This window comes from Nyctibius grandis, chromosome 11 (genome assembly GCF_013368605.1).
Source record: "Nyctibius grandis isolate bNycGra1 chromosome 11, bNycGra1.pri, whole genome shotgun sequence".
Taxonomy (NCBI): Eukaryota; Metazoa; Chordata; class Aves; order Nyctibiiformes; family Nyctibiidae; genus Nyctibius; species Nyctibius grandis.
In genome coordinates, this window is record NC_090668.1 from 16,072,164 (window position 1) to 16,098,369 (window position 26,206).

A 26,206-nucleotide genomic window follows, 5' to 3' on the forward strand; every position below is an offset into this window, starting at 1 on the left:
CACACTACTACGGTTTTACCAATTGTTGAATAAGTATCTGTGTCCTCATTACTTCTATCGGCAGCTTCTCAAGTCAATTGTGTGGCTCCCCACTCGATTCCCTTAACCAGCACCTACAGCTGACTCAGTCCCAACCGCTGGTGAAGAAGGTGCTACCCTGAGTTAAGGGAAGCACTGACAGGGAACACGGGAAAGGGGAAGCCCAACTTTTAGGAACATGTTTAAGAAGCACCAACCCGACAAGCGGGAGGCACTGAGGAGACACACTGAGGGAGGCGAGCGAGCCCCGCCAAGACCAGCGCTGTGGAGAACGAGGCGAGTGGCAATGAGGAGGGGGATCAATCCATTTCGTCAGTGGGAAGCGGGTATAAGAAGCCGAGAGAGAGTTTGCAGCTGGGTAGTCCGTCTCTAGGAGAGAGCATCCACCTCACGGCCTGACAGCCCTGCTGCAAGTACCGCCCTCGGCGGCGGCGGCGGGAGCGGGAGGGAAGGCGCGTCCCGCCCCGCTGAACCCGCGACCTCCCAGTGCGCGTGCGCCGCTGCGGCGCGGGCGCGGGCGGTGCCTCGGCCGCTGCGCGGGGGCTGCGGCGGCGCGGGCGGCGGGAGCGGCGGGCGGCCGCGGTAGGCATGGCAGAGCTCCCTACCGTGCGGGGGGGCGAGGCGGGGTGAGTAAGGAGCTGGTCGGGGCCGCGCAGAGGAGGGGGGCTACTGCCCTCGCTCGCAGAGGGAACGTCGCGCAAGTCCGCGATGGAGGCGGCAGCCTTAAAGCTGCTCCGCCCGGAGCCGGGAGATGAAGGCACGCAGAGGTGCAGGGTAGGACCTGCCACCCTCTCCTTGCTGGGAGCCAGGCTCGGCGCCCCGCTGAGGATCTCTCTACCTACCGGCTGCTGTTTGTGCACGGCGTGGCCCAGGCACGATTTGGCAGACGGGTACCTGCAGGTTGATCTGACCTGCAGAACCGCGGGTGTAACTGCAGGGGACCTAAAGGGCCTCACGCTGAATGTCGGCCACCTGAAGCTTCTCGCGTATCACCAGTTAAAAAAGGCGGCTGTGAAAGTGGTCCTTAAGAGCTCTGCACTGAAAAAGTCGACTCCCAGAGCAGCGTTGCAGGAGGTGATCAGAGAACTGCTAAGAAATGTTTATGTTTCACTTCATTATGTTGTTACTGTTGCCCCAAATCTTGAAAATCCCGTGGTGTATATTGAAATACTGTCTGTAGACCCTTTGACGGATGAAGCTGGACTGATAACCCCCCAGACAAGCATAAAAATTAAGGAGGTGATCACTCTTGGATGGTACAGACATTTATCAGAAGACGCTACAAAAACTTCAATTGCAGGACTAGATGATGTGGGAAAGTCTTTGAAAGAAATGGTTGATCTGCCTTTCCGCTTCCCAAAAACTTTTAAGAAGCTAGGGCTTTCTGTCCCTAATGGGGTGCTATTAATAGGCCCCCCAGGCGTAGGGAAAACTCTTATGGTAAAGGCAGTAGCAAAAGAAGTGGGTGCGTTTCTGTTTTGCATCAGTGGCCCGGCCCTCTATGGTTCAAGACCAGGAGAAAGTGAAGAGAATTTGCGAAGAATCTTTGAAAAGGGCAGAGAAATGTCATCTGAAGGCCCAACCATTCTCTTTATTGATGAAGTTGACTCTTTATGCCCAAAGCGAGGAAGTTCAAATAACGCTCCTGAAGATCGTATTGTTGCTCAGTTGCTAACGCTCCTGGATGGTGCAGGTAGTGAGGGTAAGATGGTCGTTATGGCAGCAACGAACAGGCCTGAGGCCTTAGACCCTGCCCTGAGAAGACCTGGCAGATTTGACAGAGAGGTAAGGGGAGGTTGTTATTCATATGCTCTCTTTTTTCTTTCCTTTTTGAGGTGGAGCAGAGGGAGGTTAATAATTTTTTTTTAATGTCTACTAGTCATGCTTAATAGTGGGATTCATCGGGCTTGAGATGTGTGTCCTGTCCCATTCTTTAGATTGCTGCAGCTTGGCTAAGGTAGGGAGCATGTTTTACTCAGGAAACCGAGAGCTCCAAATACCTGAAAACGGAAAAGTCTTTATGCTGCTTTGTCATAAAGACATGGACCTGTTCTTGAAGGTTTTCTTTTCCTTATAGATGCTTAGCATTACAGACTCGGATTTTTCTTGTTTAGATCCCAGACTGCAGGTTTGCGCATCTCTCCTGAAAAGTTTATTGTGACAGAGAACTAGTAACCTGCTGTGTCAAAAATTCTATTCAGATTTCAGTAACAGAGGCTAGGTCTGCTCTGAAAAACTTCTGCTAGCGTAATGGTCAAAAGAAGAACGAACACATGCAGTTATGCTATGCACAATGCTTTTGCTTGTGTTGTTTATTTTGCTGGCTAAATACATTCCCGGGTTATCCAGTTTGGTCAAGTTCTGTAATGCTTTCACAGTTACAATTTTCATATTTTCCAGGATTTATAGATTATTGAGATATATTTTATGGCAGTATTTTACTAGGTTTTTAATAAGGTATTTATCTAAATGATTTTTTTTTTTTTCTTTTGGATGAATCTAATTCAGCCCTCATGATGCAAGGATATTACTATTTCAGTGTTTTGTCTTATGTTGAAATTACCCTAAAATAGGATTTGATGGACACTGGCTGGCAGTGTCTTATGAACAACTGTTTATACAAAGACTGTTCACTTGGAAAGTAAGTGTAAATGAAGGGTACTTGAAATATTTGTCATTTGTATAGTGCTACTAATGAGTTTCTTGTAAAATTCTTTAGTTGCAGTATAGGTATGTATAAATCTTGAGTACGCAGTATAAAGCAGAGACAAACTTGCTTGACAAGGTCTATGAAATAAGAGGAATATAGCAAAATATCTACTTAAATTTTTTTTTAATTGTATTTGGTTTAGGTGATTATTGGGACACCAACACTTACGCAAAGAAGATCTATCCTGCAGTTGCTTACATCTAGTATGCCGATTTCTACAGACGTTGATTTGGTTAAACTGGCAGAAATGACAACTGGGTATGTTGGAGCTGACCTTACAGCACTCTGCAGAGAAGCTGCTATGCAGGCTGTGTTCCACAGCTCCTTGGTATGGTTGCATATTACTCAAGAAGAATGTCATTAATAATATGTACTGCCTAGTCCTTATTAATACTGGGGTTTACTTGAAAAGCTCAACAAGTTGAAGAACTCACAAATTAAAATACTGAAAAGCACCAAGTGTGTTATAAACATAAATATGCCATTTCACTAGTCCTCTCAGTTCTCACCTGAAAAGACTGTTTTCTCTTTTCTGGATTAAAAGCTTTGCTGGAAGTTTTTATTCTCATCCTTATCTTTTTAGGATTGTGCAAAGCAGAGATTTTAGACTTTTATGGCAAACTAAACTGTAACGTCCACCAAAGCTCTCTTTTGAAGCTATCAGCAATTTAGAATTCTACTTCTTAATAATAACTGCAAATTAAAGTTTACATTGGCACATAAGTATATAACTGCTAGTGATAATAACTATTATCATCTGGGTTGTATGGCTGAGTATAACATTGTTACAGACATAAAGTATAAAGCTGGCCAGTGTGCATAAATTTAACTTCTTAGGTATTACAGATATGGAATTAGAGAATTGCTATTTCTTAATATTCTTTCTATCTATTCTGACTTTTACAAGAACTGTGAGGTATATGTTTGCTGTAGCTTTTCATCTGGAATGGCTGAGCAGAAGTTTAAAGCTGGATCTGCAACATTTCCAGAGTCAGAGCATCTACAGAGAATGGTAGAACCCTCTGTCTTCACTTGGGGGTAGAAAGAAGAGAACATCATATTTCTACAACTTCCATCTCCTGCAGATACCTTACAAATATTGAAAATAATAAACAAAATAATTTGAGCTTGGTATCCCAGAAAGAAATAAATGGACAAATGAAGATAATGAATGAGTAGATGGCCTATTTGCCTTGAGAACTGCAAGCTCCTTTGTAAAATACATCTTAGTTCTGTTACTGCATCTGTAGTTTAATAATGGTATTTTCTAGCCTATTTGTGATAAAGTACCTTACTTTCTCCAGTATGTGGTGAAAATGGATGTTAGAACATACTTATTTGTATTCAAGAGAATCTGGGAATTGGTGTATAGTAACCCTGAAACCAGCAACCATTTGATTTAGCAGATCGCTGTGTGATGGAGCTATAATTTAGGGAAAAACAATAGTATTCTCTAAAACATTAATTCCTGTTAAGATTTTTTCCTGTATAAAAACTTGCCGTTAAGGAGATTATATTCTACTTTGTGTTGCATCTTTGTGCCTGCAGTGCTTAAGCTTGTTAGGGCAGGAATTTGCTTCTTTATTAGTTGCACTTGGCCTTTTGTGAAATGTTTTGCATACTAATGCCGCATTATAAATTGTTATGTAAAAATATTGTTAATATGCTTTTATTTGGGTTTCTCCAGGATTCAACTGAAATGGTGATTAACATCGCAGATTTCCAAGAAGCTTTTAAAAAAATTCAACCGTCCTCTTTTCGAAGTGCAATTGGACTAACAGAGTGTAAACCTGTCACTTGGGAGCAAATTGGTGGTCTTGAAGATGTGAAATTAAAGTTAAAACAGGTAATGTATAAAATACACTTAGATAAAAAGCTAGTTTCTAATAACCATGTCCTCTGAGGTATTCTGTATGCTGCATTATAGAAATTAATTCTCTTGCAAATTACCTGGTTATAAATTGTATTTTAAACATTTTTTTTATGCTACATTAAGTTATTACAGTGTTTGTGAGTTAGAAGTCTTCATGTTACAAGACATCACCACCAAGCGTAATATCATGGGACAATCAGCACGTATTCCAGTAGCTGAAAAACACTTAATTTGCAGCCAGATAATTTGTCCATTCCTGAATTTGTAGATAGAGATGGCTCTTCCATATCGTCTCTCAAGGATTGCCTTTTTGTCTGTTTGAGAGCAAGCTTTAAGAAGAGGGGCATTATATGAAGGAAGACCAAATTAGTATTCTCTGATTTCAAATTAATGTTTATACCATGGAGAGGAAATAATGTGCTCAGCAATTTTATGGATTGCCTATGAACTCTAGTTTCATTACTAAGAATTTCATCCCTTTTTTATGTATTGGCAGAGTATTGAGTGGCCTATGAAATTTCCTCAGGCGTTTGCTAGGATGGGCCTGTCTCATCCAAAGGGTATTCTTCTCTATGGGCCATCAGGGTGTGCCAAAACCACACTGGTGAAGGCTGTGGCCACAAGTTGTCACTGTTCCTTTCTCTCTGTAAGTGGTGCTGACCTTTTCTCACCTTATGTTGGAGATTCAGAGAAGATTTTGTCTCAGGTACAGTTTTTAATTTCTTCAAGGTCTATAGTTTATTTTGGCTTGATTTTTGTGAAGGATTAGTTAGGCCTATATTTTGTTACTGAAAAGAGGATAGTTAAAGCTTTCATCTGATTATTAAATAGAAATCGCTTACAGATTCACATTTATATAAACTGATAATCTAGCCCTAAAATTATACCAATTTTATATTTTGAAAGTGTTTCTACCCTTTTGTTTTCAGTTCACTTAAGAATTTAAATAAGGAGCAGAATTTGCCTATAGTAAACATAAGCTAGAATGGCTCTTGTTAATCTTTATGAATGTATCTTTAAAGTTAAGTGAGTAAAATACAGAGTACTTGTAAACAGGTGTTTTTACCTTACCTGATAGAATGTCTGTATTAACATTTTACTTTATTAATTAAAAAAAAGGTTTTTCGCCAAGCAAGAGCAAATACTCCAGCAATAATATTCCTAGATGAGATTGATTCTATCTTGGGATCTCGGTCACACTTCAAAACTGGCCATGGTGTCTCAGAGCGTGTTCTTTCTGTTCTTCTCAATGAGTTGGATGGTATTGGGCTGAAAGTCACAGAAAGAAGAGGAAGCAAACTACAGCCTGAGGGTCAGTGTCAAGAACAAAGTGACAAGGAAAGAAAGGTATTTATGTTCCCTTTTCTATGTAGGAAGAATGATAAATGCTGTCCAGTTGTTCAAAAATTACCTATCTTAACCATGTTGCACTAATGTGTTTATATCATCTCTTACTCAGTTAGAGTTTCAGGAAACTTTGAACAAAGATTTCATGGTAGTTGCTGCAACAAATAGACCAGATATGTTGGATGATGCCTTATTGCGTCCTGGAAGGCTAGACAAGGTGATCTATATTCCACCTCCAGATCTGAAGGTGACGTATTACAAATTCATACGTGGCTTTAAATGGAGAGATATTAATTGCCAGCATACTTTAAGAGCAAAGGGGGCATAGTCCTATAATATATATATAATAATTGATGGATGATTCACTGAAGATCAGTCAGCCAAACTCAAGGTACAATGAAGAAGTTTAAAAAGGAATAATTGTATTTGTAATTCAAACACCAGTAACACTCTGACTGGTGTATGTGGTTATACTGTTGCATATAGAAAATAGACAAAATCTGGAATAATTCTGTATTTACAAAATCAAGCTGTAGTTTAGGAAGTACCATAACAAGTCAACTGTCCTTGTTTCAAATCATGCTTGTGCCCTGTTCCCAAGGGTGGTGCAGCTACCTGTACTGAGCTTCCCAAAAAAAAGGCTTGACCCCAAGCAGGCGAAATATGGGCTTTTCAGTCTAAAATACTGTGGTTTCATGAAGTTATGAGTAACTGTGAATAACAGACTTTAATATATGAGCTAATACTTACTCTTATGGTTATGGTTATCTCCATTAATAGCATTTTATTCACTCTTCCACCAAAAACATGTAGTTTTGGTTTTGGTACTCTTCTGGATTTTCCTTAGTTCTAATTTCAGATTTTGTACTGCTTTGGAGAGGGATTCATTGTTGGTTGGTTTGTTTTTGTTTTCTTAAATAATATGCACCAACTTACAGGGAAGGCTTTCCATTTTGAAAATCTGCACAGAAAAAATTCCATTAGGTACTGATGTGTCATTACAAGATGTGGCAGTCCTAACAGACCTCTTCTCTGGAGCAGATATTGAAAATCTGTGTAAGGAGGTAAGAAATATTCATGGTTAATCTGTGAAATAAACTGTAAATGAAACCTTTCAACGTAAAGAGAGCTAACTCGTAGGTGTTACCAAGCCACCTGTGGTATGTTTTTTTTCACAATTTGTAATGAAAATATAAAGAAAATGAGTAAAACAGAAGAACTGAACAAGGATTAATTCTTTAAATAAAAAAGCCAAATAAGAATAAAGGCTTTCTGTGATAATTTACTAGAAGTTAAGGAACTGTACTACCCTTTGTTTCACACAGGCCTTTCTAAACCAAGTTCACATCTAGATGAATTGTGTTCTGTGTACTGCAAGCAACTGCAGCATTTTTAGCTGAAATTAACATGTACTGTCAAGGCTAGAGAGAAAAAAACTGAGAGGTCTGTAACTATTTGAGATAAGTTATATAAAAGAGAGACGACTAGGATGAAAATCAAGGATACATTGTCTAATCCAGACAAAAAAGTGAATGAAATAGTTATAGTAATCTCATTTTATGTTTATCTCGTGTTAAATAACCATGAATTATACAATGCTGCTTTCAGGTGCTTTACCTAAAATTTGATTTAATGTAAAATATTTTAGAATACTTAAAATAACTTCTTTGCAACTCAGAACATAAGCACTTCAAGTTGTTTCTTTCTTTTTCTTTTAAAGGCTGCTTTGTTGGCATTTCAAGAGAATGGACTTGAAGCAACTGCCGTAAAACATGAGCATTTTGTAAAATCACTGAGGACTGTAAAACCATCCTTAAACATAAAAGACTTGGAATTTTATGAAAAATTTTATAATCAAGAATTAGCCTCTTAAATCAAAAAGGAGTGATGGGCCATATGTATTTTTAAATATATTAGAAAGACTTTGCAATGTCTTACATCTCTCCTGCCGTTTAATACTGTACTTACTGTAGTTTTCAGTTTGTATGAAATACAGTAAAAATTCACATGTGAAAAATCTGTGATCTCAATAATGAAGAATAAATTAAAATCTTGTTTGCTTTGGCTAGGTTTCCACCTGATTAAACGAGTAGTTGAGACACTTAGATAAAGCACTGTGGAACAGCTTAGTGTTACTGTAGATTTCCCAGTTTTCAGTACTGTCCTGGTTTCCCTGGGATTTGGTTTCAGTTTGTGGCCAGCCATGGTGACCAAGGCCCTCAGCAGTTAAATCCAGGGCAGCTGACCCTGGCTGGCCCACGGGTGTATTCTATATCATTGACATCAAGCTCACTATAAAAGAGGGTTTGCTGGGAAGAGGGGAGGGCTTTTCCTGCTCTTCTTGCCTCTCCTCCCTTCTCCCTGTTTGTTGTGATTCCTGGAGCAACTTGCCAGTGATTTGTGGATGAGTATATTTTTGTCTGTTTGTGTTGTCATTTATATTGATTTTCTTCATTTCATTAAATCTGGTTAACTTCATCCTACGAGTCTCCCTCTCTTTTTCCCAATTCCCTTCTTCATTTGGGGAAGGGACATGGGGTGAGAGAAAAACTGCTATTGTTTAGCCCCGGGTGTGGGCTAAACGAAGACAAGTACAAACATTGGTATAATAAGAATATTTAATTTAAACTGTGTTGTGAAAGCTCCAAAGGACAGTGAGGGAAAGGGAGAAACATTTACAGCAGGAGTCTACAGGCACCACATCCCTCCAGCCTGCCCCGGTATTTTTCTCAGGCAGCAGTGCTGGGAAGTGAGGGGCGTTGGGCGGCGGGCGGCCGTCCCGCCTACGTGACTTGGGGCACAGCCAGCCTTCACGGGCCTTGCTGGGCGTATATAACGCGGAGAGCACGCTCCCCGGCGCTGGTGCCCTTTGGCAGCGCTGCCGGTCCTTCTCCGCTCGGCCAGGTAACGGAGGCGGCGTGTCCTATCCCCCGGGGCCAGCGCCGAGCCCGGGTCCCGCGGGGCGGGGAGGGGGCGCGAAGGGAGGGGGGGAGGTTCCGCATCCAGGGGTGTCGCGGCCCGGGGTGCGGTAACGGAAACGTTTGTTCTAGGTCCACAGCTGCAGCGAGGATGAACACGAGCTTCTTCCAGATTCTAAAAGCAAAAAAAGAAGTAAGTTCGCCAGAGCCCTTGGTTCTGCGGTAGCCCCCGTGAGCGAGGGGATGTCGGCTGGCTCAAGCAGGTGCACAGGGGGTGCCATTTGACAACGAGCACGTTACAGGGGAAATCATGATAGCAAGGGACGCCTGTAAGGTGAAATTCATGCACTGAAATTGAGATGGTGTGAATGGTAATATAGAGGTAATACACCTTAACAGGTAAACCACACCTTAAATCCTTGTAACTCTCACTCCCCCTATTCGTGGCTCTGCAGCCAGGACACGAGTTCTCAAACACTCTTCTCCATTTTATGTCTTTCAGCTCATTCCCCTGGTTGGAATAGTGTCCTGCGCGGCCATTGGGGCGCTCGCTTTTTCTGCCTATTCCCTATTCAGCAAATCCGATGTGATGTAAGCAAAATACTTATTGCTTGGAGTTTACCCTAACCTTCTTTATTCAACAGAGGTATTTGACCATCCTGTTTTGCACCAAAAAAAAAAATCCATGTGGGTGTTCCAGACTTCTAGTAACAACTAAGATATCTGCAGATCAGTAAATACTGAAGAGATTAATTGATTTGGAGCATAGCCCAAATTATTTCCTAACTTTTGATTTAATAGATTATATTTTTTCTTTGCTTTAGGTGTAATAGGTGTTAAGTATTCTTATGATGAATTTCAAATAATCAGATAGGTAGACGACATGCAGATATGTTGCAACCAGGCTATTGACTTGTATATAAAGAACAGCATTTGATAATATGAACTCACAATGAGTTAATATTTTAATGGCTTGGCTAATAATTGGAGCTAAGTCCTATATTCTTTAAGCTTTTGGGAATTTTCATACTTACTCTAAAGTGACTGGAATAGGCATTTTAGCTCTCAGGGTAAGAGTCCCCTTACTTTTTTTCTGCGTCTTTATTCAGTTTTGATTTTTCAGCTTGCTTCCCTTACGATAACATATTATACTTGAACAATGTTGGCTTGTTTGGTGCTTTGGAAACTGCAAATAAAGCAAGCTATCATTGATTCCTACCCAGAATTTAAAACAGAAATGCCCAAACCTGTAAACTTGTGTTTCAGGGAACTACTTACTTACAGAAATAGTTCTACTGAAGATAAACTGCTCATATAAGAAAAATGTACGCAAGATCACACCCTAAAACATAGTACCCATTTTGCTTTATCTTCTCTTAAAGCATTAACAAGAGTGGCAATCCAGAACCGTGGGAAACTGTCGATCCTACCAAGCCTCAGAAGGTAATTTGTACAAATAATATAGCCAGTACAAATAGCATACATTTCTAACACAATGAATAACTTTACTTAAATGTGTAAGAACTAGCAAAATATTAATGGGGAAAAAATGTAAAGCTGACATACATCTATTTAAAAGTGGAACTAACTGCTTAATTAATTACTTTATGTAAAGTACATTCCCTGTATTACTTAATGATAGGGATTCAGCTATTACATCAAGGTCTGATTGTGAATTTATGGCATACTTCTGGTTGGTGTTCCTCCCCACAACATCCATTTATTCAATTCTGTTGATAACAGTCGAAATTGGAGTATAGAGGAAATGCTGTTTACCCTTACCTTGTTCCTGAATTACTAAGAATGTTTTTCAGTACTGCAGCCTAAAGGAAAAAAAATCTTAGTTTAGTAGAGCATCTAGGATAAGGAAAAATAAAATTATTTGGCATTATTACATATTTAATATCCAAGTGATTTGGTTCAACAAATTATTGAATATGTCTTCAGTTGCTATTTTTGCTTACTTCTGAAAGGAAAATGTAAAGCTACTAGAAATCCTTCCTCACCGCTAAGTTGATGTATGATATGGGGAGGGGTGGGAATGGAGTAAATGCTCACTGAGATCTTGCTAATTTCTTTCACATTGTCCTTTGAATTTCTTCCAGCTATTAACAATCCATCAGAAATGGAAACCTATAGAAGAGCTGGAAAATGTCAGAAAGCTTACAAAGTGACAAGTTTCTTTTGTCTCAAAAAGGTACCCTTTGAATCTAGTGGAATCACTTCTGCACAAACTTGACTACTGAAATCAGTGTGCGGAAATGCTTCTGCTGTGTTCTTAGGGTCTCCCTACATTTTTTGGACTCTGGATAAGGAGTTTCATGTGGCCTCAGAAGTTGGCATACAACATCCACACAGTCCAAAAATCTGTCTCAAATATTCATTTTCAGTGGGCATTTGATGTCAAATGTTGAATATTCAGATGGTAATTATAGATGGAAAAAGCCTTCACACTTTTTGTAGGATTTTGTTTTTCTCAAAATACTTTAATTTTGTAATTTTATATATATTTGAATAAAATATATTTTAAATTTTTACAACATTCCATGTAAACTCCATAAATGGAGATTACCCAAAAGCCCTTCTAAATTGGTATTCCTGGTCTGTTCCCTCTCTAAACTGTATTTCAACGCTGTATACAGACCAAATAGTCATCATAGCCAGAGGATGTATTTGTATGGCAACATATGGGGTAATAAAGTATGCTTGCATTTGTTTTCCATGTTAGATGTGATGACATATTAATTTCTTCTTTTTGTGCAAGGTAGTTAATGTGCAAGCTCAAATGTATTGCACAGTTAACAGTATTTTTAAAGATTTCTAGATACATGCTATTAGGGACATCTGCTTTAACAAAGAGAAATTAACAGATTAAAATTAGGAATGACTCTTATGATGAGAGAGTTCCTTTTTAAGCATCTGTGTGTTTTCTTATGGGTTGGCCAGGGAAAGAGTATAATGGGCAGACCCCTAGTAAATTAATGAGGCAACATATGCATCCAATGGTAGAACAGTCCTTTGTGGATATTTTCTGTATGTGTCCCCTTCCAAGCAGTTTCACAATATATTATACAGTTTCTTTTACAATGGATATTCAGAATGCATATTACTTTCTGTGAGGAAGAAAGTAAAAGTGAAACAACTGCTAATTGGAAAGTCCCCAGAAGTGAGTAATTGTGAACTGCTTTAGGTTACTTTGTTGCAGCAAAGAAAACACTTAAGTTAGTAAAGCTGTCTCCCGAATTTTAAGGTAGCTTGGCTTCAGAAGCTTTATGTTTTCTTCAGATTTCTTGATACTGAGGGGAAAAAAAAAAGTTAAAATGTTATTTTATCCCATACTTGTGTGTAGATGCAGCGTAAGTATTTGTTTATCAAGTAAGGATGACTCAGCAGCTTTTATGTTTAAGAGTGAGAGAAACTACAAGACTTCAGAATACGTTCTTAGCTTTCATTTTAAAGAATGACATTACAAGATTATTTGATAACATATAACCACAAAAATCCAGTGCTCTGATAAATACAAGTATTAAGTATTCAAATTAAGTATTTTAATAGAAAAATATTTGAAAATATTTTCTGTAAGTTATTCTGTATTTCCATATTTTTACTGGACTGTATCAAACAAAACAAAAGTGCTGTGCTCTGAGTTGATACATGAATTAAATGAGTTTGTTCTTCAGTAAAACACTTGTATGGTTTGTAAATGCTATGACCTCAGTATCTGTCAACATTAGAGAAACAAGTGTAAGTCATTTTTGTGTAATTTTTTTTACTTAACTACTTTTCAGTGGTGTCTTCCAGTAGTGCATTAAGCAGTGTGACTGCCATCAGTCACAGGTTGTTGCTTTTCTCATCCTGAGCTGAAGCATAATAGCAAGGGTAGTAGAATGTTTTGCTTTCTTAGACGATCTTTTTTTTTAAATAGATTTGTGGAGAGGGTATTCACATAATGTGAGAAATAAAAATATTTTTCTGCACTTCAAAAAGATCATGAGTATTGTTAAAGTTCTTGGGACAATTTTGTGTGTTCTTAGACTGTCCCTAAAAATATTCTGTCTCCTGCACAGATGAGTTTTTCTTTGTAAGTAGAGCACACCAAGAGCAAATACTGTTATCTCCCCCTCAACTACTCAACACAAATCTGTAAAGTAATATACAAATTATTTCTTTGTTCTACAGACATCAGAGTTAAGACAGTAAAGATTTCATTGGCTGAATTTTATGAGCTGACTTTTATGAGAACAATAAGACTTCCATGTCCTGTGTTCTACAAACCCATGACTTTTTATTCCATGGACAATTTAGAGGCTGTTGAAATAAATTTAGCAACGTTCTTCCTTCTCTTCATTCTGTTCTCTCCATTTTGTCTCCTACTCTGTTCTGCTCTTGGTTTTGTTTTTTTAAAACAATCACTCTCTTTACTCACCCTGTCTAGTACTTTTCCATGGAACTGCATCACTTCCAATTTTCATATTAATTACGAAGTTTAATTGAAATACTCACTGGCTTGTTAGATTTTCGAATAAAGATTAGAAACCATTAGAAATGCATCATTAGAGTCTACGGTCATGCTTTTCTAAATGCAGGTGGGTGATAAGCAGTCTATTTGTAAATAGTTTTCTGGAAGAATAGAAGGTTGCTTTCTGTAGTATACATGCAATTATTAATTAATAACTGATTTTTGTTATTACAACAGTACTTAAAGGTCTTAACCACAATGATACAAGATCTGTGGTTATCCAAGAGCTGTGTTGAGCTTTTCGTTTGTGGTTTTTTTTTTTTGCATATGATAGCCCCAGTGACAGCATTTCTCTGTCTGATGTCCCCTGCCCCCTGCATTTCTCTCCCACAAGATGCTATTAGTATAGTACTATCTATCTATTCTGACTTTTACAAGAACTGTGAGGTATATGTTTGCTGTAGCTTTTCATCTGGAATGGCTGAGCAGAAGTTTAAAGCTGGATCTGCAACATTTCCAGAGTCAGAGCATCTACAGAGAATGGTAGAACCCTCTGTCTTCACTTGGGGGTAGAAAGAAGAGAACATCATATTTCTACAACTTCCATCTCCTGCAGATACCTTACAAATATTGAAAATAATAAACAAAATAATTTGAGCTTGGTATCCCAGAAAGAAATAAATGGACAAATGAAGATAATGAATGAGTAGATGGCCTATTTGCCTTGAGAACTGCAAGCTCCTTTGTAAAATACATCTTAGTTCTGTTACTGCATCTGTAGTTTAATAATGGTATTTTCTAGCCTATTTGTGATAAAGTACCTTACTTTCTCCAGTATGTGGTGAAAATGGATGTTAGAACATATTTATTTGTATTCAAGAGAATCTGGGAATTGGTGTATAGTAACCCTGAAACCAGCAACCATTTGATTTAGCAGATCGCTGTGTGATGGAGCTATAATTTAGGGAAAAACAATAGTATTCTCTAAAACATTAATTCCTGTTAAGATTTTTTCCTGTATAAAAACTTGCCGTTAAGGAGATTATATTCTACTTTGTGTTGCATCTTTGTGCCTGCAGTGCTTAAGCTTGTTAGGGCAGGAATTTGCTTCTTTATTAGTTGCACTTGGCCTTTTGTGAAATGTTTTGCATACTAATGCCGCATTATAAATTGTTATGTAAAAATATTGTTAATATGCTTTATTTGGGTTTCTCCAGGATTCAACTGAAATGGTGATTAACATCGCAGATTTCCAAGAAGCTTTTAAAAAAATTCAACCGTCCTCTTTTCGAAGTGCAATTGGACTAACAGAGTGTAAACCTGTCACTTGGGAGCAAATCGGTGGTCTTGAAGATGTGAAATTAAAGTTAAAACAGGTAATGTATAAAATACACTTAGATAAAAAGCTAGTTTCTAATAACCATGTCCTAGCTGTTCTACAGCAGGCTCTAGAAGTGAAGAGAGAGATCCATTTACTTTAATCTGAAACACGCTCCTTAAAGGTCAGAATACCTGGAGAGTGTAAATAATTAGGTGTGCTGGCCAACAAAACCTGCTAACTGTTGGGCCATGAGTGTAAGCCAAACATTGACTATTCATTGGAGAATGCTCTTCACAGTTACTGAGACATCAATGCTATTGCAGGTAAATATTTTCTCTGCAAAGTCCTATCTGATGGTCACTCTTTACCAAGGACCAAATGTTAAATTCTTTCATGAAGATTCTTCTTCGTTTACCAGATTTTTAGATTCGATTTATACCAGTGAAAGCCAGGAGGAGGAGTGATGGGCCATACATGCCTGAATTGGTGATGCACAGTACTTCACAGAATCACAGAATGTTAGGGATTGGAAGGGACCTTGAAAGATCATCTAGTGCAGTCCCCCTGCTGGAGCATGATTACCTAGATCATGTCACACAGGAACATGTCTAGGCGGGTTTTGAATGTCTCCAGAGAAGGAGACTCCACAACCTCTTTGGGCAGCCTGTTCCAGTGTTCAGTTACCCTCACCGTAAAGAAGTTTTTCCTCATATTTATGTGGAACCTCCTGTGTTCCAGCTTGCACCCGTTGCCCCTTGTCCTGTCAGTGGATGTCATTGAGAAGAGCCTGGCTCCATCCTCATGACACTTGCCTTTTACATATTTATAAACATTAATGCGGTCACCCCTCAGTCTCCTCTTCTCCAAGCTGAAGACACCCAGCTCCCTCAGCCTCTCTCATAAGGGAGATGTTCCACTCCCTTAATCATCTTCGTGGCTCTGCGCTGGACTCTTCTCTAGCAGTTCCCTGTCCTTCTTGAACTGAGGGGCCCAGAACTGGATACAATATTCCAGATGCGGCCTCGCCAGGGCAGAGTAGAGGGGGAGGAGAACCTCTCTTGACCTGCTAACCACACCCCTTCTCATACACCCCAGGATGCCATTGGCCTTCTTGGCCACAAGGGCACATTGCTGGCTCATGGTCATCCTGTTGTCCACTAGGACCCCCAGGTCCCTTTCCCCTACGCTGCTCTCCAACAGGTCTGTCCCCAACTTGTACTCATACATGGGATTGTTCTTGCCCAGATGCAGGACTCTACACTTGCCCTTGTTATATTTCATTAAATTTCTCCCTGCCCAACTCTCCAGCTTGTCCAGGTCTCTCTGAATGGCTGCGCAGCCTTCCCGTGTGTCAGCCACTCCTCCCAGTTTGGTGTCATCAGCGAACTTGCTGGCAGTGCACTCTATTCCCTCATCCAAGTCATAATGAATATATTGAATAGTACTGGTCCCAGTACCGACCCTTGAGGGACTCCACTAGATACTTAGCATGTCAATTTATTTCAGACTGTGTTAGCGTGTGCTGCTTGCAATATAACTGCTTCTGTGTGTTGTTCTTGCTAGGGTCATTCCACTTAAAGCTTACTCATATCCTTAGTAAAACAGGCATGATAATTAGATGTTGAAAAACCTGTTACCAACAGGTATGTTTCCCTGTCAGTGTAAAACTATCCATTCTAAGTATTCTAAAGCCCATAAGCATCCAAGCATGACTTCCCTCATTTTTAGGATATTGGCCTGGTTTTCAGCATGCTAAGTAGAAGAAAGGAGTCAGATAATATTTCATCTGGGGGTGGAACAGATCCACGGTTTTGAGTTTGATCTTAATTTTTAAGGAAAAAGTTGAAAAATCTGAAATAGGTTTTTTTTCTCTTCCTCACAGGACTGATTAATAGTAGATTTAGCTATTATGGCTTCTTCAATCCCTTCTATTTATGGTTTTATGATCCAGTTCTCTCTTCTTGCCGGGAAAGAAGATACTCTCTTCCTTAGAGATGTATGAAAGATCCATATATATAATTGGAAGGATTCATCGATGCCTCAGTGTTGCTGTTGTATTGATATGGTGATTGTAAGCGTGGAGGGGGATGGAACGCTTGGCAAAAGTGAGCGTCATCTAGTCAATACAGCCTGGAGCAGTGAGAGTCTATCCTGATAAAATGGATGTGACTCTGATAAGAAAGGACAGTCTTTGCAGCTCCTCTAGTGGAAACAAATGGAGACCTTGTACAGAACTTGCAGTAGCTGGTCTATCTCCATGCATTTCAGCACTGTATGTTAACTACTCCTGAACGTCTTTATTTGTGCAGCTTATTTTGCTGGAGGAACCATTGAGACCAGGTCAGTGAGGAATCGGATATCTGCAATAATTCAGGTTAAAAATCAGCTGGTTATATTTATATGCAAAGGAGCTGATTTGGATTCTGAAATCAGTGTCTTCCCACAGCCTGCTCAGGGAAGGGGGAAAAAAACCCTCATTCATTTGAGCATAAGGGAAAATCAAGTTACAAGCACATCTTAAAACTTAGTAGAAGCTTAAGGAGTTTTAAGGGTGGTTCTGAGCCAAGACTCTGAGCAGTCAGCTGGCACCCAGTGGTCAGCCTGTAGGTTATAGTTAGGGAATTTTTGCTGCATAAAACTGAAAATGCTAGTTGTAGTTCCATAGTTAAAGTTCTGTAGAGAAGAATGACTTAGAAACTGCTACTGGAATCTCATATTAACTTACGACATATGCTGTATGTGATTCTCTTAAATAGGCTGTTGAGAATTTGATTTTTTTTTTTTAGAAGATGTTATTCCTAATGCATCCTTACTCGTTTTACTGCAGAATATTTTATGAATTATGGTGCTGTGGGAGATCAGAGAGTAATACCTCATTCATAAGATACTGTGGTTAGTAGCCTGTGTTTTGAAAAGTATAGAAATTTCTTCAGATCAAGAAATAGACAAGTTCAATAGTGAACTTACTTTTGGCAATTTAAAGACCTGCAGTTATAACTTGCTAACCATAGCAGAAAAACATGGAAAGCCAATTTTTGTTCTGGGCCAAAACTCAGATTTGGCTTTTATCCACTAATTCTACATTTGTATAGATGAGGTTCCAGAAGAACTGCCCATATCAAGGTGTGTCAGCAACACTTGAGAGTTTGCTAGCATCTTTTGCCTTCCATTAAGTGGTTCATCTTCCACATAATCTTGTTTTTTTCCCCTCATATGCGCACAGACACAGTAATGTTGTATTCATATCTTTTTCGGACGACATAGTTACAATATTCTGTCAGAACACAACCAAATACTGCCACTTAAGATTAAGAAAATACTGGTTACATAACAGCAAACATTGAAGATATATTTGGAAAGGACTTTAGCTTCAAAGAAAAAGTCTATTTACAGTTCCAAGGGGGGGAAAAAAAAGCCAGGTAAAGACATGCTCTGAAGGATTACACAAGCAACGCTAAAATCTTAATAAGAGTGAAGCCTTTCTTTGTAATTCTATGAGGCTGTAAAAAGCATGTCTTTGTTTTAGGCAAAAAAGCTTTTAGATGGGAAAGGTCCTTTCCTTTGGGGCAGGGGGTGTGTCTGTTTCTACCCAATGCAGCTCTTCAAAAGAATTTTCTGCCTTGTTTTCAGCACCAAAATATCTCCCTGAAAATTAAAGTTGAACATAAGACACCTTGTATAGAGAAGACAAGGTTTTAAGATGAGTGGGGCATGGGATATGTTATTAATTTTATGTATTAAAATTAGTATTTGAGTACTTGATTATTTATTTCCTAGAATCATCTGAAAATCAGTTTCCTAAGGAAGGATTTTTGACAAGTTTATCAACTTTGAAAACTTGCTGTGTAGTTGGAAAATGAGCAAGTACAGCATCTGTGTTTAAGCAGTAAGATACCTAGCTGGATGTTGTTTAGTCTGACCTTGGCATGCCAGACCTTAAACCAAAGAACCATCATTAGACATGCATCTTACCTTATTTTTGCATTTATTTCCAACATCAACTTATCAAAGGTTGGGGTTAACTTAGTGTCTTTATTTGATAACCAGTTCCTAGACCAAGAACAGTCAACCTACTGATACTATATGCAGGGATACTTCAAAGACTAACAGCTATGTGCCATGGGAAGGGATCACGTTCCCATCTTGGCTTCTCATTCTTGGCTGCACACGCCAGCTGCTCTCCTTGCACAAGCTCCATAGCCTTTTTGCCTCTTCAGCAAGCCCAATTGGCTCAATGAGAGGCTGGACAAGTACCAGACTAGTATGAGAAAGAGGAAGGGAAATCAAGATCACCTCATTTGGTAGCAGTCAGCTACAGATTCATTCATTTGGGTGAAACTTCACTCTGAGGTCACTAGTAGAAGGTTTTTTGGTCACACTTGTCATGCTGATCATCACCTTGAGGGTGGAAGGGAAACGCCCTACCTTCATCTTGTCAAAGGCCACGTGGGTTTTCACTACTAGGAAATAATTTATTTGTTGGGATCATTTGAGCATCTTTCTTCTAATTAGCTCCCCTTAATTTCTTCAGTATTGCTAGCACCTTAATGTCTCACCTCTTGAGAGGGAGCTCAGTTCCTCCCTTGCCACCCCCAAGGGCTGGAATAGCTTCCTGTGTATTAGATTCAAAGATTTTTAGTTAGCCCACCTATATGAGACTTAATGGACTGCTCTATGCAGAATGTTAGATGAGGTGATGTAACAGTCCCTCTGGCCAAACTCTGCTTAACTATTTCATGGCTACCTGGAGAGCACTTCCAAATGAAAGCAGAAAGACAGTGATACCTAGGAGTTTAAGACCTACAGTATGTCCAGGAAGTTTCAAGTGTGCTTTTACAGTAGCAACCTTCCTTTTCTCAGCTTGTCTCTTACAGAGACATTAGAAGTCACGTTTCCATGGGTGTACTGTGTATTTCCAGAGGTTTGTGCTAAGGTAGTGATAAAATAATTATCCGTTACTAATTTCAGAGTACAGAGAAGTCAGCTAATTTTTCGTAATATACTTCCTGGTGTTATAGTTGAACAAGTTTGCTGGATATAATGATTTTGAACATTCTTAAGTTAGCATTTCTTTTCTTATTCTTCTGTTAGCAGCGTATTGCTAACACTCTTGATAAATTACCTAGAGTGGTTTCAAATAATTCTGTCACTTTGGGAGGATTAATTTATACTGTTAATCAGCCACTCTGTTTGCCTCAATAATACTAAGGACTGATAAAAGAGAACCCTTATGGATGATTAGCATTTAAATAGTTGCGGTTTAAGCAGCTGCATTATCCTTCTAACTGCTGGCAAAGTTTTCTTTGACTTCTGGAAATACTTTTGTCCTTTTATGCTTGTATTACAAATAATTGCCCAGAATAAGTGCCAGGTTTCTTTTCCTTTTTTTGCTTTAAATATATGTATCTTTCTATGTAAGCAATTCTGTTGAAATAGTAGTAATATAGATTGTATAAAAGTGTATCGAAAAGTACTGATGCTGTAGTTTTATAACAACATTTTGCCAGATTGTAGCGGACCAGATCAGATACTAGAGCTCCAACTAATTACCTACAATTAAATTGCATTTAGAATTTTTCTTCATAGCTTAATCTTTAACTGCACAAGTTCCAGATTGTTTTATTCTAGTGCTACTTCACATAAAGTGAGATAGATTAGGTAATGACCCCATACAGGTAACTATAACTGTATTAAAAGTCTTTGGAATGTAATTGGGCGCTCTCTACTTTTTTATCCCCCCAGAAAAATATTGACAGAGACTTCTAAGAAGCTGTACCATCCTAGAAGGGACATAAATAACAACATTAACATGCCTGCTGTGGCATCTGTACCTAAGGAGCTATATCTCTGTACTTCATTGAAAGATCTCAACAAGAAGACAGAAATAAAACCTGAAAAGACAAGTACAAAGAGGTATATGTGTTTTAATTGATTTTGGCTTAATATTAGAAGTATTAGTGCTACTCTTCTGAGCAGGTTCCAGAACAACTATGTTGTGGATCTAAATTTCCTCAATTATTTCTGTTAGAGAGAAAATTTTTGATAGTCTTACATATAGATCTCTCAACTATCACATCAGATATGCTTACTGCGTACAGAAGGTGACTTCACATACTGCCAAAACATGACTTGGACAGAGCATGATGCCCATGAAAGTTGGTGTACTTTGAGAAAAGGCTAAATAAATGCAAATTCTTAAGAATGATAAAAAGTTTAGCAAATGTGCGAATAGAAAATATTTTGCCTCTAGCATTTTTAGACAATCAATGATTTCATTTTGTCTTACTGTGAATTAGTTTTTCCTCAAAAAAAAAGTTATTTTTAGAAGGGAGAAGTTTCTTGCTAAGTACTTTTTTCCATATTTCAGTATGCTATTTAATTATGGAATATCTTAAATAAGGCTAGTAAACAAACATTATTTGGAGGACCATGATTGTAATTCATATTTAATGAAAGCCTTATATTAAGATGGTAAAATCAAATGCTTAATATACAGGCAGAGGCTGTGAACACTTAAAATGACATCTTGTAATGAAAAGGTGTTTGGGGACAAGTCAACAATCACGTGCTTTACTCCTCCTCTTTGATTTCAGTTATGTGCAGAGTGCCCTTAAGATTTTCAAGGCAGCAGAGGAAAGCAGACTGGACCGAGATGAAGAAAAAGCTTACATCTTATATATGAAATATGTGACTGTTTATAACTTTATTAAAAAGAGACCTGATTTCAAGCAGCAACAGGTATAAAAGCTTTCTGACTGACCTCTCCTGCATTGGTAGAAGTATTAGAAGTACAGAGCATTACACTAATGCACATTCAAAGGATTACGCTGGTATTAAGTAAAGTCTCACTTGTGATGATATTTTTTCCTTCCTATTTTTGACAAGTCTATTGTTAATTGCTTTTACAGTTTGCTTTTAATGCACATAAGGTATGTAACTTGTCAGATCTGTGAATATTTTTTCAGGGAAAGGTATTACTGTCACTTTTCCCATTCAGACTGTTTTTGGTGCAGTTGCCTTGCCTAGCTTTTATTAGTGCTATCGAACAATTTTACCTACAAACTTATGTTTGAGAGGAAAATATTTTGACTCAAAACAGTTCCTTTTGTTGGCATTAACATCATTATGATACCAATTCTCTGTACCTTAGCAGCTCTTGATATGCATGGAAGTAGGCATTATTAAGCTGTACTATTAATATGTGGGGTGATGCTTGTAATTTTAGGATTATTTTCATTCAATTCTTGGACCTACAAATTTAAAAAAAGCTATTGAAGAAGCTGAAAGACTCTCAGACAGCCTTAAACTCAGGTATGTGCATACAGTTAATAGATAAGATATTGTTCATTATACCAGAAGCCTGTACATGTGCAATTGCAGGTTTTCATGCTGTTTAGTAGTAAGAGATTGCACTTGAGTAGACCTTAGATGCCCGAAACTCTTGAGAGCTTAAGTTGTTCATCCACAGAAGTCTGTTTTTAGAGATAATTTTCATCATCATGTACTCCAATAACTTGCCACTGTATACATTGTCTCTTAATTCTTGGTAACTATGATTTGTTGATATTGTCTCCTGTTTTTGTTTAATGACTGATAAAAAAAAACCCACAAGATATAGAATTACAGAATTATAGAACTATATATACACTAGAGATTATCAAGAGCCATTTCCTCCTTACCCTTTTCATCGTAAGGTCATCTGAAACCCAATATACTAGTGGATGTTCCTAATATTTACATACATTAAAAAGTGGAAATACACAGTTTTGCCAGTATGTAGTTGAGCTGATGCTAACGGACTTCTGGGTAGCTCATTTACAACTGTCGTTACCTGTCTTTGTGCCATGAGCCATGAAATTGTGTGCTGTAAGGTAGAATCTATCTGTAGGTGATATTTAGTGCAGTATGTCTTGCGTCCAGCCTTATCTGCTTCTTGCATCCTTAGCGACTATATTTCTCTCCCCTTTCTCACCCTTTTAACTCTCTCCCTTCAGCTAGGCACATTTCCCTTCCCACACCCCGCCACAGGTATTATGGTGAAAGCATATTCTATACCCTTAATCCAGAAAGTTAGTTTAGGTGAACAAGGAAATCAGAGTGTAGTTCCACATATATGAAAAGAGGCTTACCAAAGATGTCGTATCATACTATGCATGAAATAATCTTTAGGTTTTCCTTATTTTTCATTAAGAGTCTTACAATTTGACACAGCTACAAGTTCACTGTAAGAGTAAACACTGATAGAGCTAAAGAAAACAAAAATTATTTAGACTTATTCTATAGTAACTTGTGGCTTTTTGTGAAAGGAACAGTTTTGAAAGTTGACACAATTAGTAATCATGTGAATTATTAGAATCATGTTTTTTAAAATCCGCTTACACTCCCATAACCCTGCTGTGACATTTCTTTGGAAAATGTTGAGTCCTACCAACCTCCAAGTCTTGCATAGAGTAGTTTTTTTGTAAAGTCAAATTCTGTTTTATAAAGAACTAGCTAGTGTAAGAAACCCAAGGTAACCGTAATAAGCTGGTGTTATGGATAACATGTCTCCTCTGTAGGAAGGAGCTGACTTTTCAGCAACAGTGGGGAAATAAACTAATTTCTCTGCAAATGCTTCATGAATTTAGTGTAGCACATGATGCTGTCCTAGGCTGTATTGCCTTTTTAACTGGTTTCTGTCTAGGTAGGGCAGCAACCTTGGTATCTTTTTAGTACATTTGTCAACACATCTTTAGAAGAAGCTTTCTTATTCTAGGTTTCTTCCCGTGGCTTAAGTCTGGCCAGTTTCCTTCAAGCTCTGCGAGAGTCAGTGTCTGTTGGCCACCTTGGTTCTGAGCATTAGATATTAACTAACTTTTTTTTTTCCTCCTTACAACACAGATTAATGGTGAGGGGAAGCATTCGCTGGAAAGAAAGGATGAGTCTGACAGTCTGAGTGGTAAGTGATGCAGTGTTCATTCACACAGATGTGAAAAAGGTCTCCATATGCCTATGCACCTATCACTTAAACAGTTGCAGTTCTTTTAAGGAGTTATTTTACAGCCAGAGTATTTTGATGAAATTCTAGTATCCTGCATTTCAGTAACAGCAACTTAGTAATTAACTAAGCTCTGCATTGCAGCCTTCATCACTTGAACTTAGAAAGCTGTACTTAGTTTTTTCAACGGTTTAATAACTAAAGCTGAACTAGGCCTAGAGTGGTCAAAGTAGAAAGAAAAATTTCTCTTCAACTGATAAGAAGAAATCTAGGCAAGGCTAAAATGTGTCAGTTAAATAAGAATTTTTTCCTTTCCCCTCCCAACCTTCTGGTTTTTGTTCCTGTAATTAATATGTGAAAATATTCTCTACAGTTCTTAACTGAAGAGGAACATGTGCAGCATGTAGTTTACAAATGCTTGCCTATATAGCTTGATTTAAATGAGACCACAAAAAGTTAAAACTAGTTTATCGCTGCAGTGTTCAGTATTGTCTAATTCAGCAGATCAGGTGCTAATCACTACAGTAATGGGAGCAAAAGGGCCAATATGTTTATTCAATAGTGTCTCACCTCCATGACTTTGTGGGACTTCTCTGTTCTATTTCATCTGTTTGTAGTCTTGACCGCACCAGTCAGATGTGATCATAGCTATCTCCGTGTATAATGTAGCTTTTGCACCTAATAGCTTCTGTATTTCAAGGAGCAGTCACAGCTGAGAAACTCTTTGCAATGATGTCGGACAAAAATATTGAACTGATTATAATGGATGCTCGAAGACTGAAGGATTATCAGGAATCCTGTATTCCAAGATCTATCAGTGTCCCAGAAGAAGCTATCAGTCCTGGGTATGAAATAATGTTAAATCATAGTGAAATATTTAATTTTATAAGTTTATAAATTGACTGAAAAAAGATTATATGCTTTTAAAACTTGACCACTTATTTTCGGAGTCCCTGATATATTACAGTGGGTGAGATGTATCTGGACAGCTCTGTACTTGCATGTATAGACTTCAAGCGAGACCGTATTTATTTTATCCAAGCACATAAACATATACGGGTAATATATTGTTGGACAAAATGTTACTTGTATGTTTGCCTTTAAATGCATTTCAGAGTTACTGCTAATTGGATTGAAGCTAGACTCCCAGAGGATTCTAGAGATCCATGGAAGAGGAGAGGACACTTTGATTATGTTATACTGCTGGACTGGTTTAGTTCTGCCGAAGACTTAAAGCTAGGAACAACTCTTCAGAGCCTGAAAGATGCACTTTTTAAGGTTGGCAAGTTTCACGTTTTGTATTAGCTCATCTGAACAAATAAGAAAGTCTTAAATCACCTATAATTATGAAGTACATGGAGGACTTAATGACACTTTAAACATCTTGGTTCAGTTTTCAAAGACTGCTTATTTTGATAGCAGAAGTGTAGTCTGAAGTTTCACATTCCCATGCTTGTGCTCTGGTAGAGGACAGTGTAATTTATTAAACAGGTAAACAGCAGAATGATTCACTTCCCCTCCTCGACAGCTAGCTCATAAACATGGAGTTCTTGGCTGATAAGAGTTATTTGGGAAAGTACTTAGTACTGTTTGGCAGGAACATTGTCACCCTCTTTTCTGTATTAGCAGCTATAATTCCTTATTCCTGGGAACTGGCTGGCCACCTGCATAGGTGGGCCGCAGAAGGCTAGCTTCTTTGCAGTCCTATCAGCCAGGCACTTTCTAGAACAGAGGAGTTTTGGTGAAGAAGATCCCAGAAATATTTTGAGCATCGTTGACTTTTGTGCATTATTGAAAATAACTCTTAGACAAACATGAATTTAAATATGAACTTCATCACTGCAAGGAGCTTATAGACTCACTATTAAGCAGACGCTCAACATTTGCAAGTCAGGACTCTGGCTATGGCTGTGTTGTCCCTACTCCTAATATAAGTGGCTCCTGTGAAAGACTGCACGTCTTTCTGTTACCTAAGCACTCAAGACTGGGGTTCAGAGATAGTTCAGGCAGTTCTCCCTGTTTATTGCTTTGCAGTACATTCTCTGACCCTCTGTGCCCTGTTCATGTTCCAATACTGAGGACCTCAGGAGGAGGCTAGCCTGGAGCCTGAACTCTCAAGGGTTTTTCAGAAAGTTAATGTTATGCTTTCTAAAGTCAATGCCCCTAATCACTCAGCAAATTTGTCAGATAAGAAACTGACGCAAATATTATAATAATTTTCTGCATGGAGGATCATTACCTGAAGTAGTAGTAAGTGGTTCTTTCTGTACTGGAAATATTCAGACCCTGTTGTAGGTAGAACCAGGAACCTAACTGTGTTGGGCATTCTCCAAACACAAAGAGGATCCCTGTTCCCCAAAGGGTTTTTGCAGCCTGTTTGATTCTTACATTAAAATCTCAAAAGTAACCTGTCTCTTCATGTAATGACTAGACACAGGAATTCAAACAACACTGTTACGTTGTAAAAGTTTCTTTTCTATTTTTAAATCATTTAAATTCCAACTTTTTTTCTTATAGTGGGAAAGCAAAACTATACTGCAGAATGATAACTATAATGCAGAA

General features: G+C 38.4%; 2 protein-coding genes across 7 annotated transcripts; both read left to right on the top strand.

The window, feature by feature from the left end:
* The first annotated feature begins 672 nt into the window (after nucleotides 1-672).
* LOC137668599 (ATPase family gene 2 protein homolog B-like) lies at nucleotides 673-8,447 on the top strand. The gene is made up of 8 exons (XM_068410242.1): nucleotides 673-1,824; nucleotides 2,892-3,077; nucleotides 4,437-4,595; nucleotides 5,119-5,328; nucleotides 5,742-5,969; nucleotides 6,082-6,216; nucleotides 6,908-7,033; nucleotides 7,690-8,447. Exons 1-8 carry the CDS (start codon nucleotides 748-750, stop codon nucleotides 7,840-7,842), a joined length of 2,274 nt encoding a protein of 757 aa, XP_068266343.1. The 5' UTR covers nucleotides 673-747; the 3' UTR covers nucleotides 7,843-8,447.
* A 351-nt stretch (nucleotides 8,448-8,798) lies between these two features.
* LOC137668602 (normal mucosa of esophagus-specific gene 1 protein-like) lies at nucleotides 8,799-26,191 on the top strand. 6 transcript variants are annotated; one of them, XM_068410249.1, is made up of 12 exons: nucleotides 8,799-8,873; nucleotides 9,020-9,080; nucleotides 9,390-9,478; nucleotides 10,270-10,330; nucleotides 14,564-14,722; nucleotides 20,410-20,580; nucleotides 21,261-21,405; nucleotides 21,893-21,978; nucleotides 23,548-23,605; nucleotides 24,345-24,489; nucleotides 24,760-24,922; nucleotides 26,162-26,191. In XM_068410249.1, exons 2-6 carry the CDS (start codon nucleotides 9,039-9,041, stop codon nucleotides 20,431-20,433), a joined length of 375 nt encoding a protein of 124 aa, XP_068266350.1. In that variant the 5' UTR covers nucleotides 8,799-8,873; nucleotides 9,020-9,038; the 3' UTR covers nucleotides 20,434-20,580; nucleotides 21,261-21,405; nucleotides 21,893-21,978; nucleotides 23,548-23,605; nucleotides 24,345-24,489; nucleotides 24,760-24,922; nucleotides 26,162-26,191. The 6 variants fall into 6 exon arrangements, with proteins under 6 accessions (XP_068266350.1, XP_068266351.1, XP_068266349.1 ...); XM_068410248.1 differs by lacking the exons at nucleotides 8,799-8,873; nucleotides 9,020-9,080; nucleotides 9,390-9,478 and having other exon boundaries at nucleotides 10,279-10,330; nucleotides 24,330-24,489; XM_068410247.1 differs by lacking the exons at nucleotides 8,799-8,873; nucleotides 9,020-9,080; nucleotides 9,390-9,478 and having other exon boundaries at nucleotides 10,279-10,330; nucleotides 24,348-24,489.
* The last annotated feature ends 15 nt before the right edge of the window (nucleotides 26,192-26,206 follow it).